Raw genomic sequence first — 13,046 nt, forward strand, 5'->3', positions numbered from 1 at the left:
TCTTTGCAGAGCAAGCCTATCTGATGCTTTTTAAATATTTTTTATGTTTGAGATCGCCTCTCAGTCTGTCGCCCAGGCTGGAGTGCAGTGGCATAATCATGGCTTACTGCAAACTCTACCTCCTGGGTTCAAACAATCCTTCCTCCTCAGCCTTGAGAGTTAGCTGGGACTACAGGTGTGCACCACCACACCTGGCTAATTTTTTTTTACTTTTTTTCAGAGATGAGGTCTCAGCCTGTTTTCCAGGCTGGTCTGAAACTGCCGGGCTTAAGTGATTCCCCTGCACTGGCTCCCAGAGTGTTGGGTTGACAGGCATGAGCCCCAACTCCCAGCCTGATGCTTTTGAAACATATGGTATGAAATAGTTTCTAGGGCATTCTTTTGTGAACATCAGCCAAAACTTTTTAAAACCACTCCCAATTGCATTTTTTATAGTACTGTAGGACAGGAGTTGGCAAACTTCCTGCAAAGAGCCAGATAGTTAAATATTTGGGCTCTGCAGGGCCATGTTTTCTGTCACAGCTACTCAGCCCCACTCTTGCAATGCAGGAGCATCCATAGACAACAAGTAAACATATGGGCATGGCTGTGCTCAATCAAACTTTATTAATACAAATAGATGGGTGATGGGCCATAGGTGCAGACCCCTACCACGGAGTATGCTTTCTGAGACTTAATGTTTCTTGTGATTCACCCCCTTATTCTAAATTTAGCACACTAAGGAACTTGAGTTGAAGTATTTGGTTTGTTGGGTTACTTTGTTAGAGATGTTAATTGTATCCTAACTTGACTTGTGATTCTAACCTGATTGTCAGCAGAGCCCTTGTTAGGAATTAGAGCTGAAGTCTGATGAATGTTGCCTTTACTACTCTTTCCTAACATGACTCTACAGAAGTCTTTTGACATCAGAGGCCATAAAAGAATATACTTTGTTTCTGTTTTTAGAACTGAGGTAGATATGGAAGTCACTTAATCTAAATTCCTCTTCTAGATGAAGTAGCTATAGCCTTTAGAAGCTAAATGATATGGGCTGGGCACAGTCGCCCATGACTGTAATCCCAGCACTTTGGGAGACTGAGGCAGCAGATCACTAGAGGTCAGGAGTTCAAAACCAACCAGGCCAACATGGTGAAACTCCATCTTCACTAAAAATATAAAAATTAGCTTGGTGTGGTGGTGGATGCCCATAATCACAGCTACTTGGGAGGCTGAGGCAGGAGAATCGCTTGAACTCCAAAGGTGGAGGTTGCAGTGAGCCTGGATTGCACCACTGCATTCCAGCTTGGGCGACAGAGTAAGGCTCTGTCTAGAAAAAAAAGAAAAAAAAAAAAGTTAAATGATGTATGTAAGTGTTAAATTAGCTACTTAGTGGCAAGTGTAGAATAAGTCATATCATGACTGTCAGACTTTTTCCAGCTGTAGCCTTCTACTTAATGTATGCTCCTACCCTTGGCCACTGACAGCAAATATGGGCCTGAAGGTCTTATTGGGCATTATTTATTTATTTATTTGGTATTATCTTATTTATTGAAGTCCTGAAATGAGGAATCAGATGAGCAGCTACAGACTTTTTTTTAAATTGCCTAAAGGCTCTTTAAAAGGAAATCTTAAAGTTTATTTAAAAACATAAGTATCTATGACTTGAGACATTTTTCTAAGGAAAAAATCCCATAAATATTAAGTGTTGTGTCTTGTTACTTGCATTCTACTAATGTGGACATATAAAGTTGAGTAAGACAGGTCTTAGCTCAAAAGTATATATAATTCAATGAGAAACATGCCTTCAAAATTGTGTTTTGCATAATTTATGTGTGAGACTATGTAATTCAGTGTTATACAAGTAGTCAGGAAAATCAAATGTAGAAGAACCTTTTCAGTTATGGTATTGACAAAGGCTTAGTCAAAGAAGAATGAATAGGATTTTGAAACTGCAAAATTATCCTAGTTAGCGGGGAAGTGTGGAATTTGAGATGCCAAGATTAGTTGAGAAAGGTGGGAGGATCGCTGGAGGCTAGGAGTTCAAGACCAGCCTGGACAACATTGACAAGACCCCAGTCTAAAAATAAAGTAAAAGTAAAAGAGAAAGAGGCAGCATGGGCCTGTGAGGCCTGTGGGTGCCTGCGTCCCCCTGTTCTCCCCGCGTCTTCCAGCTCCCCAGCATTTCCCAGCTCCCCCCACAGCCTGCTCTGCACTGGTCCACTCCAGTGGCCCCCTGTGGATTCAGGTTCCAGACAGAAGGCTGCCTGTTCTATGCCCTTTGTTGTGGCCCCCACAGGCCCTGGTTACTGCGGCGACCACCAAAGCAGCCTTGGCACTGTGGAGGAGCCCCAGGCTACCCCTCAGCCATACTTGAGGCTGGTTCTGGAGGTGTTACACAGGGTTGTGGCAGCACTGCGTCAAAGTATGGGAGCAGATTCTAATTCTTATGGTTTTCCATGGGAATGGGTGATATGGGCAGCTGTTTTTGGATTTATTGCTGTTCTCTTTTTTGTGTGGAGAGGTTTTAGATCCATTAGGAGTTGGCTTTACGTAGGAAGAGAGAAAAAGCTTGCTGAAATGCTGCCTACACAAATTAAAGAAAAATGTCAACTACTTGAAAAACTTAGTATTATTCAGAAAGAGTATGAAGGCCATGAAGTGGAGTCATCTTTAAAGGATGCCAGCTTTGAGAAGGAGGCAACAGAGGCACAAAGCTTGGAGGCAACCTGTGAAAAGCTGAGCAGGTCCAATGCGGAACTTGAGGAAGAAATACTATGTCTAGTAAAAGAATTAAAAGAAGAGAAATCTAAACAGTCTGAACAAAATGAACAGATGGCAGATATTTCAGAAAGGATACAGTCTCTAGAAGATGAGTCAAGATCCCTCAAATCACAAGTAGCTGAAGCCAACATGACCTTCAAGACTTTATTTCCAATGAATGAAGAACCACTGAAGCTGGCAATAAAAGATGCTTTGGGTGAAAATTCTCAACTTCAGGAAAGCCAGAAACAGCTTTTGCAAGAAGCTGAAGTTTGGAAAGAACAAGTGAGTGAACTTAATAAACAGAAAATAACATTGGAAGACTCCAAAGTACACGCAGAACAAGTTCTCAATGCTAAAGACAATAACATCAAGACTCTGACTGAACACTTGCTGAAGATGAACGATTGGGCAGCTATGCTAGGAGAAGACAGAACGGATGAAGACAACGTGGAGTTAGAACTGAACAGTGAATCAGCAAATGGTGTGTACTTAGATCATCCTCCAAATGGAGCTTTGAAGAAACTGATTCATGCTGCTAAGTTCAATGCTTCTTTCAAAAGCTTAGAAGGAGAAAGAACCCAAACTAACACTCAGCTATCTGAAGTTGATAAAATGAAGGAAGAACTTGCAGAACATATTAAAAATCTTGAGACTGAACTTTGCAGTCAGAAAACACACATTTTGAAAGTGAGAATCAGAAGCTTCAACAGAAACTTAAAGTAATGACTGAATTATATCAAGAAAATGAAATGAAACTCTACAGGAAATTAACAACAGAGGAAAATTACCGGTTAGAAACAGAAGAGAAACTTTCTAAGGTAGACAAAAGGATCAGCCATGCCACCGCAAAGCTGGAGACCTATAGAAAGAGAGCCAACGCTCTTGAAGAAGAATTGGAGAGAACGATGCATTATTATCTAAAGTGCACTACTTCCTATGAGAAAAAAGCGCATGATAACTGGTTTGCACCTCGAACTGCTGAAAGACATCTCCGTGATTTAAGGAAAGAAAATGCTCATAACAGACAAAAATTTACTGAACTAGAGTTTAAATTTGAACTTTTAGAAAGAGATCCATATGCACCGGATGTTCCAAATACACGACTTGGCAGACAGCCTTCCCCATATGGCCCCTCACCATTGGGTCAGCCTTCATCTGAAACAAGAGCTTTTTTGTCTCCTCCAACTTCATTGGAGGGTCCACCCAGAGTCTCACCTTTGCTTTCAAGGAGAGAAGGAAGAGGCTCAAGAGGCCCAGGCAATCCACTGGATCATCAGATTACCAATGAAGGAGGAGAATCAAGCTCTGATATGTTAACCGATTCTCACAGGGGTCCTTCTGACACTGGGCCTCTGTCACCCCTGTGGGAAAAGGGAGCTTCTGGAGATGACTTTCCACCAAGGGATTTCCCAGGTCCACCACATGCTCCAGTTGCAAGTATGCTTTTTAAAAATTTGTTTTTAAACCTCAACATGTGTCTTATTAATCAGAGATACTAATTTTACTACCTGTTCATGTAGTAACACAGTGGAGGAAAAACTTTTCTAGCATTCTGCGAGTGTACCATTACTTTTCTGAATTCAGAAGGCAGGCAGCTGTAAGTGGAGTGTAATGAGGTTTCAAATGGATTCATCTTAATAATATAGAATTATTTCTGTATTTTGGTAGTCAAGAAAATAGTTGACTTTTTACAGGTCTTGTAAAACTAAAATTATCTGTATCTTGTTTGGTAGCAACTTGCTATTCTGGCAGTTAATTAAAATAATATTTTTATTCCAGCATTAAAATTACTGCCTACGATATTTTTAAAAGTCTTTTTCATAAGTATTTCTGATGTAGTCCTACTTACTTAAAACTTAAAATGTATGTATTACGTTTGAACTAATTGTTGGATTTATTGAATTCTTTTAAAGCTTCACATAAGAAAAAGGAATAATGTATTTCTTTCATATTCACTTTATCATTTTGAACTATAGGGTTCTGCAGAATAAATATGTGGTTACCAAATACTAGGTTTTGCCTATGAATGTCTCATCTAGTCATTCCTTCCCTTGTTTCGCCTCTCTTTTTAAAATTTAAAGTGAATTAAAACAAATTTTGTTTGCCGGAATTTTAAGGCGGTCTTTGATATAACTGGAAATGTTTTAGTATAATATCAAATCAGAATTGGGAATCACTGTTATGAATTTTAAGTTTGGTGAAAATTATATTACACGAAAATGGTCTTTGAGAAGGACTTTGATAATGAAAGAAAAACATTATTTTTATGATAAGTTTTATATATTTTGAAATAATCCCTCTTTTTTAAAAGAGGTGTTAAGATAGGACAAAAATTACATTAAAAATTAATTATATTTCCTTTAATCATCTGTATTTGAAGAGGTATATTTTTCTCAACGTTGTAAAATTTAGTTTGTTAGATCAAGTAATTATTCTGGTGTCAATTTTAAAATAAAAGAATAGGTAATGGAAGTTATAAACATAATGATTTATTAGGGCACAGTGCAGGTTCTCAAAGTTATAAAACGTCTTTTATCAATCTCTTTGAACAGTGAGAAATGTGTATCCACCGAGGAGTTTTCCTCCTCACCTTCCCCAAGACCTGGATTTTTCCTCCCACCTCCACTCCAGAAGCGAGTCCTTCAGGGCTGATTTCACTTTCAAATGAGCCTGCTACTGAACATCCAGAACCACAGCAAGAAACTTCACAATATTTTTTGCTGTCTTCAAAAATGATTTTGACTGATATCACTTTCAATTTAAAGTAACTGCTGTTACTGTATAACTGTTACTTATATTTACTTTGCCTATACTTTTGCTAAAATGGAAGCTTAATGGTATCATAATTCCAAGCTAGTATTTTATAAATAAAGATGATTTAAATATAAATCTTATGAGTAAATTATTTCCATTTTATTTTATTCTAGATAGTATAACTATTTTAATTTGATTAGTCCACCATTATATAAACAATCATGGGAGTTTTATATATGTAACTTGCAGGTGGGGAGGCACCGAATTCTAGAGGCTGTGTCTTTATGCCAAGAACTGTATTTGCTGTGGTTGTAGACAAATGTGAAAGTAAATTTATGCTGAATTAAATAAATTTTAGTTGATTTAAAGACTTGTTTGGCATTGATAATAAAATCAGCTAGTTTTTCTATCAAAAAATACTCATAGCATACGTAATAGGAACCCTACTGTGAACTATGAGTTTAGTTGATAATAATGTAACACTATTGGCTCATCAGTTGTAACAGATATGCCACACTAATGCCAGATGTCAATAATAGGGGAAACTGTGTCTGTGGGTGGGGCAGGAAAAGGGTATATGGGAACTCCATACTTTCTGTCCAAATTTTCTGCAAACCTCAAACTGCTCTAAAAATTCATTTTGCTCAAGCCTGTAATCCCAGCACTTTGGGAGGCCGAGGCGGGTGGATCACGAGGTCAAGAGATCGAGACCATCCTGGTCAACATGGTGAAACCCCGTCTCTACTAAAAATACAAAAAATTAGCTGGGCATGGTGGTACGTGCCTGTAATCCCAGCTACTCAGGAGGCTGAGGCAGGAGAATTGCCTGAACCCAAGAGGCGGAGGTTGCGGTGAGCTGAGATCGTGCCATTGCACTCCAGCCTGGGTAACATGAGTGAAACTCCGTCTCAAAAAAAAAAAAAAAATCATTTTAAAAAATGAGATGAAAGAAGAAAAAGTAAATGAAAAGATAAAAACGATAAGGAAATAAAAAATAGAAGAAAATATAAATTAATATATAATTTAAGAATAAACTTAGTAGGAATATATCAAAAAGCATGACTCAAAAAGGAAGACTAATACAAATATACCACTAGAAAAATGAGCAAAAGATATTAATAGATTTTTTTTTAAAAAGAGGAACAATAAATGTTCAATAAGACTATGAGAGAAATGTTTAGTCACATTAATACTAAAACTTAAAATTATGAGATTTCATTTTTATCTATGACATGGGCACACTTTTTTAAAAGAGATAATAGTAATCACGAGGGGCCAAACAGGTCCTTTCACATATGACCAGCAAGGACTGTAAATTGGGATGACCTTTGGTCAGAAAAAGATTTTCCAAAACTTGGAAGGCAAAATATGATTGCATAATTTGTTTTCATGTTAGAGCACTGCCTAACTAGCCCATCTAAGGTGAATTGAATCTTGACTTATTATTGATTTGCACAATTTACAACTGTAAATTCAGATGTTAGCTTGTAGAAAATTGGTAAGATGTTAATATTTTTGTCCCATAGAGACAAAAATATTATGTTAAGTCTTAAAAATGTATGTGCTTTTTAACCTCGCAATTGCATGTCTAAGAATTGATCCTAAGAAGGTAATGAGGTGCTCAAAGATTTAGCTCTGAGAATGTTTATAGATGTGCCGTGTATCGTAATGAAATATCAGAAACAAATGTGCAATATTAGGGCACTGATTAATACCTACATGTGTGTGTGTTTGTTTTGGAGGTTTTGTTTTGTTTTGTTTTTTAAAGAGAGAATCTCATTCTGTCACCCAAGCTGGAGTGCAGTACTGTGATCATGACTCACTACAACTTCAAACTCCTAGGCTCAAGCAATCCTCCTGCCCCAGCCTCCTGAGTAGCTGGGACTACAGGTGTATGCCAACATGCTCTGCCCCTAAATATGTTGTAAGAATGGTTGTTCCCAGGTACATAAAATTTGTAAGTTCAAAATTTTTCTTTTATGTTGTTCATATTTTCTTGTGACACTTTCAAAAGAAAAAAGTTTGAAAGTCACAACGTCTAGTTCGACTGTTCTCATTCTTGTTGACATCTATTGAAGTGCTTAGCCCGTGACTATCGTTTTTCCCTCTATTCTAAATCCTGCTACTATCTTAGGGAATTCAGAGCCCTTAAACAGAACTGATCCAACACTCTGGCTTTTTCATTCCTGAATTTCCCATTTCCAGTGATCTTTACCTCCTCTGCACTTTTGTAATTCACTCTAAGACATTTTGATCTTGTTTTCATTCAGAATTAGTCATTGGTCCTCTCTAACACTTTTGGGCTTTTTTCTCTGTTTTGCTTTTAGATGAAAATGTTTTCATTGTTTTTCCTATTTAAAAAAGAATGAATGTTTGCTGGAAAAACTTTTCAGAAAATACAGAAAGATTTAAAAAAGAAAAAACATTGCAGCTTGTGGCTTACCACTCAGCATATGTTGGTCACCTTAGAAACATATTGCTAGGAATAGTTTTTTGTTTGCTTCATCCAAATGAGATCTTACTATTCATTTTACTCTTATTATCTGCTTTTTGCCACTAAACAATTTATCTTTCCAAGTCAGTAAATACAGATCTATATTGAAATTATTATGGCTGAAAAATAATTAATTGTACAGCTATAGCCATAATCGTTATATTCTAGGGTGTCTCAGCTTCAGCACTATTGACATTTTGGGCTGGAAAATTCTTTGTTGTGGGAGGCTGTGTTGTGCACTGAAGGATATTTAATAGCCTCCCTGTCCTCTGTATCAGTACTAGATGCCAGTAGCTCCCATTCCTAGTGATGACAATCAAAAATGTCTCCAGATATTGCCAAATGTCTGCTGTGGGCAATACTGCCTCAAGTTGAGAACCACTGATCTAACCAATCTGCTATTGTTTGACATTTAGGTTTTATCTGTGTTGTTACAATTTAAAGCAGCAGCACTTATGAAGCTTCTAACATATACAAACTCAGCACATCTTTAAATTACTTCTATAGCATAAATTTCTAGCAAGGAATAGCACATTTAAAATGTTGACGTCTATTCGCAGATTTCCCTCCAGAAAGATTGTATTAATGTAGAATACCATTGAAACAGCATAAATATCATTTCCTGAGATCCTGTCCACTTCCAAATATTGTCAATCATTTCAATCTTGCTTTGGATAAGCAAAACAAAATATTACTTTATCTTTTTAACTTGTAGTTCTTTGATTGCTTACCAGCTTGGTCACCGTTACTGTGTTTATTAGCTATTTGTGTTACTGCTTTTATGAACAGCTTGTTAATGTCCTTTGCTCATTCTTGATTTTGTAAGAGCTATTAATTCCTTCTTCCAGTTTGTAATTTTTCTTATAACCTGATTTAAACCTTTTTTCTTATAACCTTTATAAGGTTTCCTGTGCAGAAGTCATACATTTTTATGTTTTTAAATTATTAGCTTTTTTATTTTGGTTTTACCTTTAATGGTGTCATGCTTAGAAAGATCACCTCTAGCGCCAGGCCCACTGGCTCACCCCTGTAGCACTTTGGGAGGCCAAGGTTGGCAGATAACTTGAGGTCAGGAGTTTGAGACCAGCCTGGCCAACATGGTGAAACCCTGCCCCTACTAAAAATACAAAAATTAGCCAAGCATAGTGGCAGGCCTGTATTCCCAGCTACTCAGGAGGCTGAGGCAGGAGAATTGCTTGAACCTCTGAGACAGAGGCTGCCCTTAGCTAAAATCATGCCACTGCACCCCAGCATGGATGACAGAGTGAAGCTCCATTTCAAAAAAAGAAGGAAAATAAAGAAAGAAGGAAGGAAAAAAAGATCACTTCTGTAATATCAAACTTCAGTGTTTTACCCTATTAGGCTAATCTTTTATTTTGCTGATATCTTTCATACTCTAACACTAAATCTTTCTTCTTGAATATACATATACATCTGGAAATCTTATTAAAATGTGTGTTCTGATTCAGTAGGTTTGGAGTGGGATGAGAGATTCTGCATTTCCCACAAGCTCCAGGTGATGCCAGTGCTGTCCGTGGCCGCACTCGGAGTTACTGCTCCTAAACCTTCAGAGCTCAGTCCTCTGCAGCCCCCACCTCCATTCTCTGACTCCTTCCTGAAGTTGCTCCCTTTCCTACCTAGTGTGAACCCCAATGGCAGCAATTTCAACTATAGCTCATCTCTTTGTTCTTCTGGAACAACAGTCCTGGCAATCTCCATTCCTGTACTGATGAAGCCACCATTTCTTCCAGGCTCCAGCCACAGCACCCCTGCAGGATATCAGATAGCTTCCACATACTTCTATTAAAAACATGATTTCTCAGGTACATCAGCAAGCCTTCACTTTGTTACCACTCAGTTCCCTTTCCCATTCCTAGAGTAACTTTGCCTAAATGTAATTGCCTCAAGCTCCCCTCCCCCTCCTCTTACACCTCTTAGTCAATGAACAACAATGAAAGGAGAACTTCTTCAAGCCAACCAGTGGAAATAACATTTAGCATAGTAACTACCGCACAATTAAAAAAAAAACTTACTCAAAGAATCAACAAGGTCATATTAAGATTTTCCCACACTTGGGCCAGACGAGGTGGCTCATGCATATAATCCCAGCATTTTGGGAGGCTGAGCAGAACAATAACTTGAGGCCAGGAGTTCAAGACCAGCCTGGCCAATATGGCAAAACCCAGTCTCTACTAAAAATACAAAAGTTTGCCAAGTTTGGTGACGTTCACCTGTAATCCCAGCTACTCTGGAAGGCTGAAACAGAAGAATCACTTGAACCTGGGAGGCAGAGGCTGCAGTGAGCTGAGATTGCACCATTGCACTCAAGCCTGGGCGACAGAGTGAGACTTTCACTCAAAATTAATAAATAAATAATAAAGCAGCTTCTCAAAAAAAAAAATTTCCATCCTGCTGGCAAGATGGCTGAATAGGAACAGCTCCAGTCTGCAGCTCCCAATGAGATTGACACAGAAAGCAGGTGACTTCTGCATTTCCAACTGAGGTACCCAGTTCATCTCATTGGGACTCATTAAACAGTGGGTACAGCCCACATAGCAAGGTGGGGTGTTGCCTCACCCAGAAGTGCAATGGGTCAGGGAATGTCCCTCCCATAGCCAAGGGAAGCCATGAGAGCTTGTACCAGAAGAAACAGTCTACTCCAGCCAAGATACTGTACATTTCCCATGGTCTTTGCAACTGGCAGACCAGGAGATTTCCTCTGGTGCCTACTCCTCCAGATCCCTGGCTTTCAAGCACAGATCTGGGTGGTCATTTGGGCAGACACTGAGCTAGAGACAGGAGTTTTTTTTTGTTTTTTTGGTTTTTTTTTCCATACCCCAGTGGCACCTGGAATGCCAGCAAGATAGAGTCATTCACTCTCCTGGAAAGGAGCTGAAGTCAGGGAGCCAATTGGTCTGTGGCTAAGTGGCCTGGCAGGTCCCATCGCCACAGAGCCCAGCAAGCTAAGATTCACTGGCTTGAATTTCTCATAGCAGTCTGAGGTCGACCTGGGACCCTCGATCTTGGTGAGGGGAGGGGCAGTAGCCACTGCTGAGGCTTGAGTAGGAAGTTTTACCCTCACAGTGTAAACAAAGCCACCAGGAAGTTCAAACTGGGTAGAGACCACCCCAGCTCAGCAAGGCCACTACAGCCAGACTGCCTCTCTATATTCCTCCTCTCTAAGCAAGGCATGCATCCCTGAAAAAAAAGGCAGCAGCCCCAGTGAGGTACTTATAGATAAAACTCCCATCTCCTTGAGACAGAGCACCTGAGGGAAGGGGGTAGCTGTGGGTGCAGCTTCAGCAGACTTAAACATCCCTGCATGACAGCTCTGAAGAGAGCAGCAGATCTCCCAGCACAGCATTCAAGCTCTGATAAAGGACGGACTGCCTTTTCAAGCGGCTCCCTGACACCCATGTATACTGACTGGGAGACACCTCCCAGTAGGGGCTGACAGATACCTCATATAGGAGAGCTCTGGCTGGCATCTGGCAGGTACCCCTCTGGGATGAAGTTACCAGAGGAAGGAACAGGCAGCAATCTTTGCTGGTCTGCAGCCTCCACTGGTGATTCCCAGGCAAGCAGGGTCTGGAGTGGACCTCCAGCAAACTCCAGCAGACCTGCAGCAGAGGGGACTGACTATCAGAAGAAAACTAACAAACAGAAAGAAATAGCTTCAACATTAACAAAAAGGACGTCCACTCAGAGACCCCATCCAAAGGTCACTGACCTCAAAGACCAAAGGAAAATAAATCCATGAAGATGGGAAGAAACTAGCACAAAAAGGCTGAACATTCCAAAAACTAGAATGCCTCTTCTCTTCCAAGGGATCACAACTCCTCACCAGCAAGAGAACAAAACTGGATGTGGAGAATGAGTCTGACAGAATCAGGTCTTCAGAAGGTGGGTAATAACAAACTTCTCTGAGCTAAAGGAACATGTTATAACCCAATGCAAGGAAGCTAACAACCTTGAAAAAAGGTTAGATGAGATGCTAGCGAGAATAACCATCTTAGAGAAGAACATAAACAACCTGATGGAGCTGAAAAACACAGCATGAAAACTTCATGAAGCATATACAAGTTACAATAGCCAAATCAATCAAGTGGAAGAAAGGATATCAGACACTGAAGATCAACTCAATGAAATAAAGTGAGAAGGCAAGATTAGATAAAAAAGAGACAAAATGAACAAAGCCTCCAAGAAACATGGGATTATGTGAAAATCAAATCTACATTTGATTAGTGTATTTGAAAGTGAAGGGGAGAAGAAAACCAAGTTGGAAAACACTCTTCAGGATATTATCCAAGAGAACTTCCCCAACCTAGCAAGGCAGGCCAACATTCAAGTACAGGAAATACAGAGAATGCCACAAAGATATTCCTCAAGAATAGCAACCCCAAGGCACATAATGGTCAGATTCACCAAGGTTGAAATGAAGGAAAAAATGCTAAGGGCAGCCAGAGAGAAAGTTTGGGTTATCCATAAAGGGAAGCCCACCAGACTAACAGCAAATGTCTTGGAAGAAACCCTACAAGCCAGAAGAGAGTGGGGGCCAATATTCAACATTCTTAAAGAAAAGAATTTTCAACCCAGAATTTCATATCCAGTCAAACTATGCTTCATAACCTAAGGAGAAATAAAATTCTTTATGGACAAGCAAATGCTAAGAGATTTTGTCACCACCAGGCCTGCCTTACAAGAGCTCCTGAAGGTAGCACTAAACATCGAAAGGAGCAACCAGTACCAGCCACTGCAAAAACATACCAAACTGTAAAGACCATCAATGCTATGAAGAAACTGCATTAACTGACAAGAAAAATAACCAGCTAGCATCAAAATGGCAGGATCAAATTCGCACATAATAATATTAACCTTAAATATAAATGGGTTAAATACCCCAATCAAAAGATGCAGACTGGCAGATTGGATAAAGAGTCAAGATCCATCAGAGTGCTGTATTCAGGAGACCCATTTCATGTGCAGACACACATAGGCTCAAAATAAAGGGATGGAGGACGATATAACAAGCAAATGGAAAGCAAAAATAAAAAAA

At 39.4% G+C, this 13,046-nt stretch overlaps 1 protein-coding gene across 1 annotated transcript; it reads left to right on the forward strand.

Moving 5' to 3' along the window:
• Nucleotides 1-2,380: 2,380 nt before the first annotated feature.
• On the forward strand, nucleotides 2,381-3,510 carry LOC116558301 (melanoma inhibitory activity protein 2-like). The gene has a single exon (XM_032288137.1). The coding sequence runs from the start codon at nucleotides 2,404-2,406 to the stop codon at nucleotides 3,463-3,465; it is 1,062 nt and encodes a 353-aa protein (XP_032144028.1). The 5' UTR covers nucleotides 2,381-2,403; the 3' UTR covers nucleotides 3,466-3,510.
• Nucleotides 3,511-13,046: the final 9,536 nt, after the last annotated feature.

The sequence above is a fragment of the Sapajus apella genome, unplaced genomic scaffold, assembly GCF_009761245.1.
Source record: "Sapajus apella isolate SASKATOON/1434 unplaced genomic scaffold, GSC_monkey_1.0 scaffold2, whole genome shotgun sequence".
NCBI lineage: Eukaryota > Metazoa > Chordata > Mammalia > Primates > Cebidae > Sapajus > Sapajus apella.

Bases quoted from the DNA above. Each gene is read 5' to 3' on its own strand.
- LOC116558301 (XM_032288137.1), top strand. From the start codon at position 2,404: ATGGGAGCAGATTCTAATTCTTATGGTTTTCCATGGGAATGGGTGATA.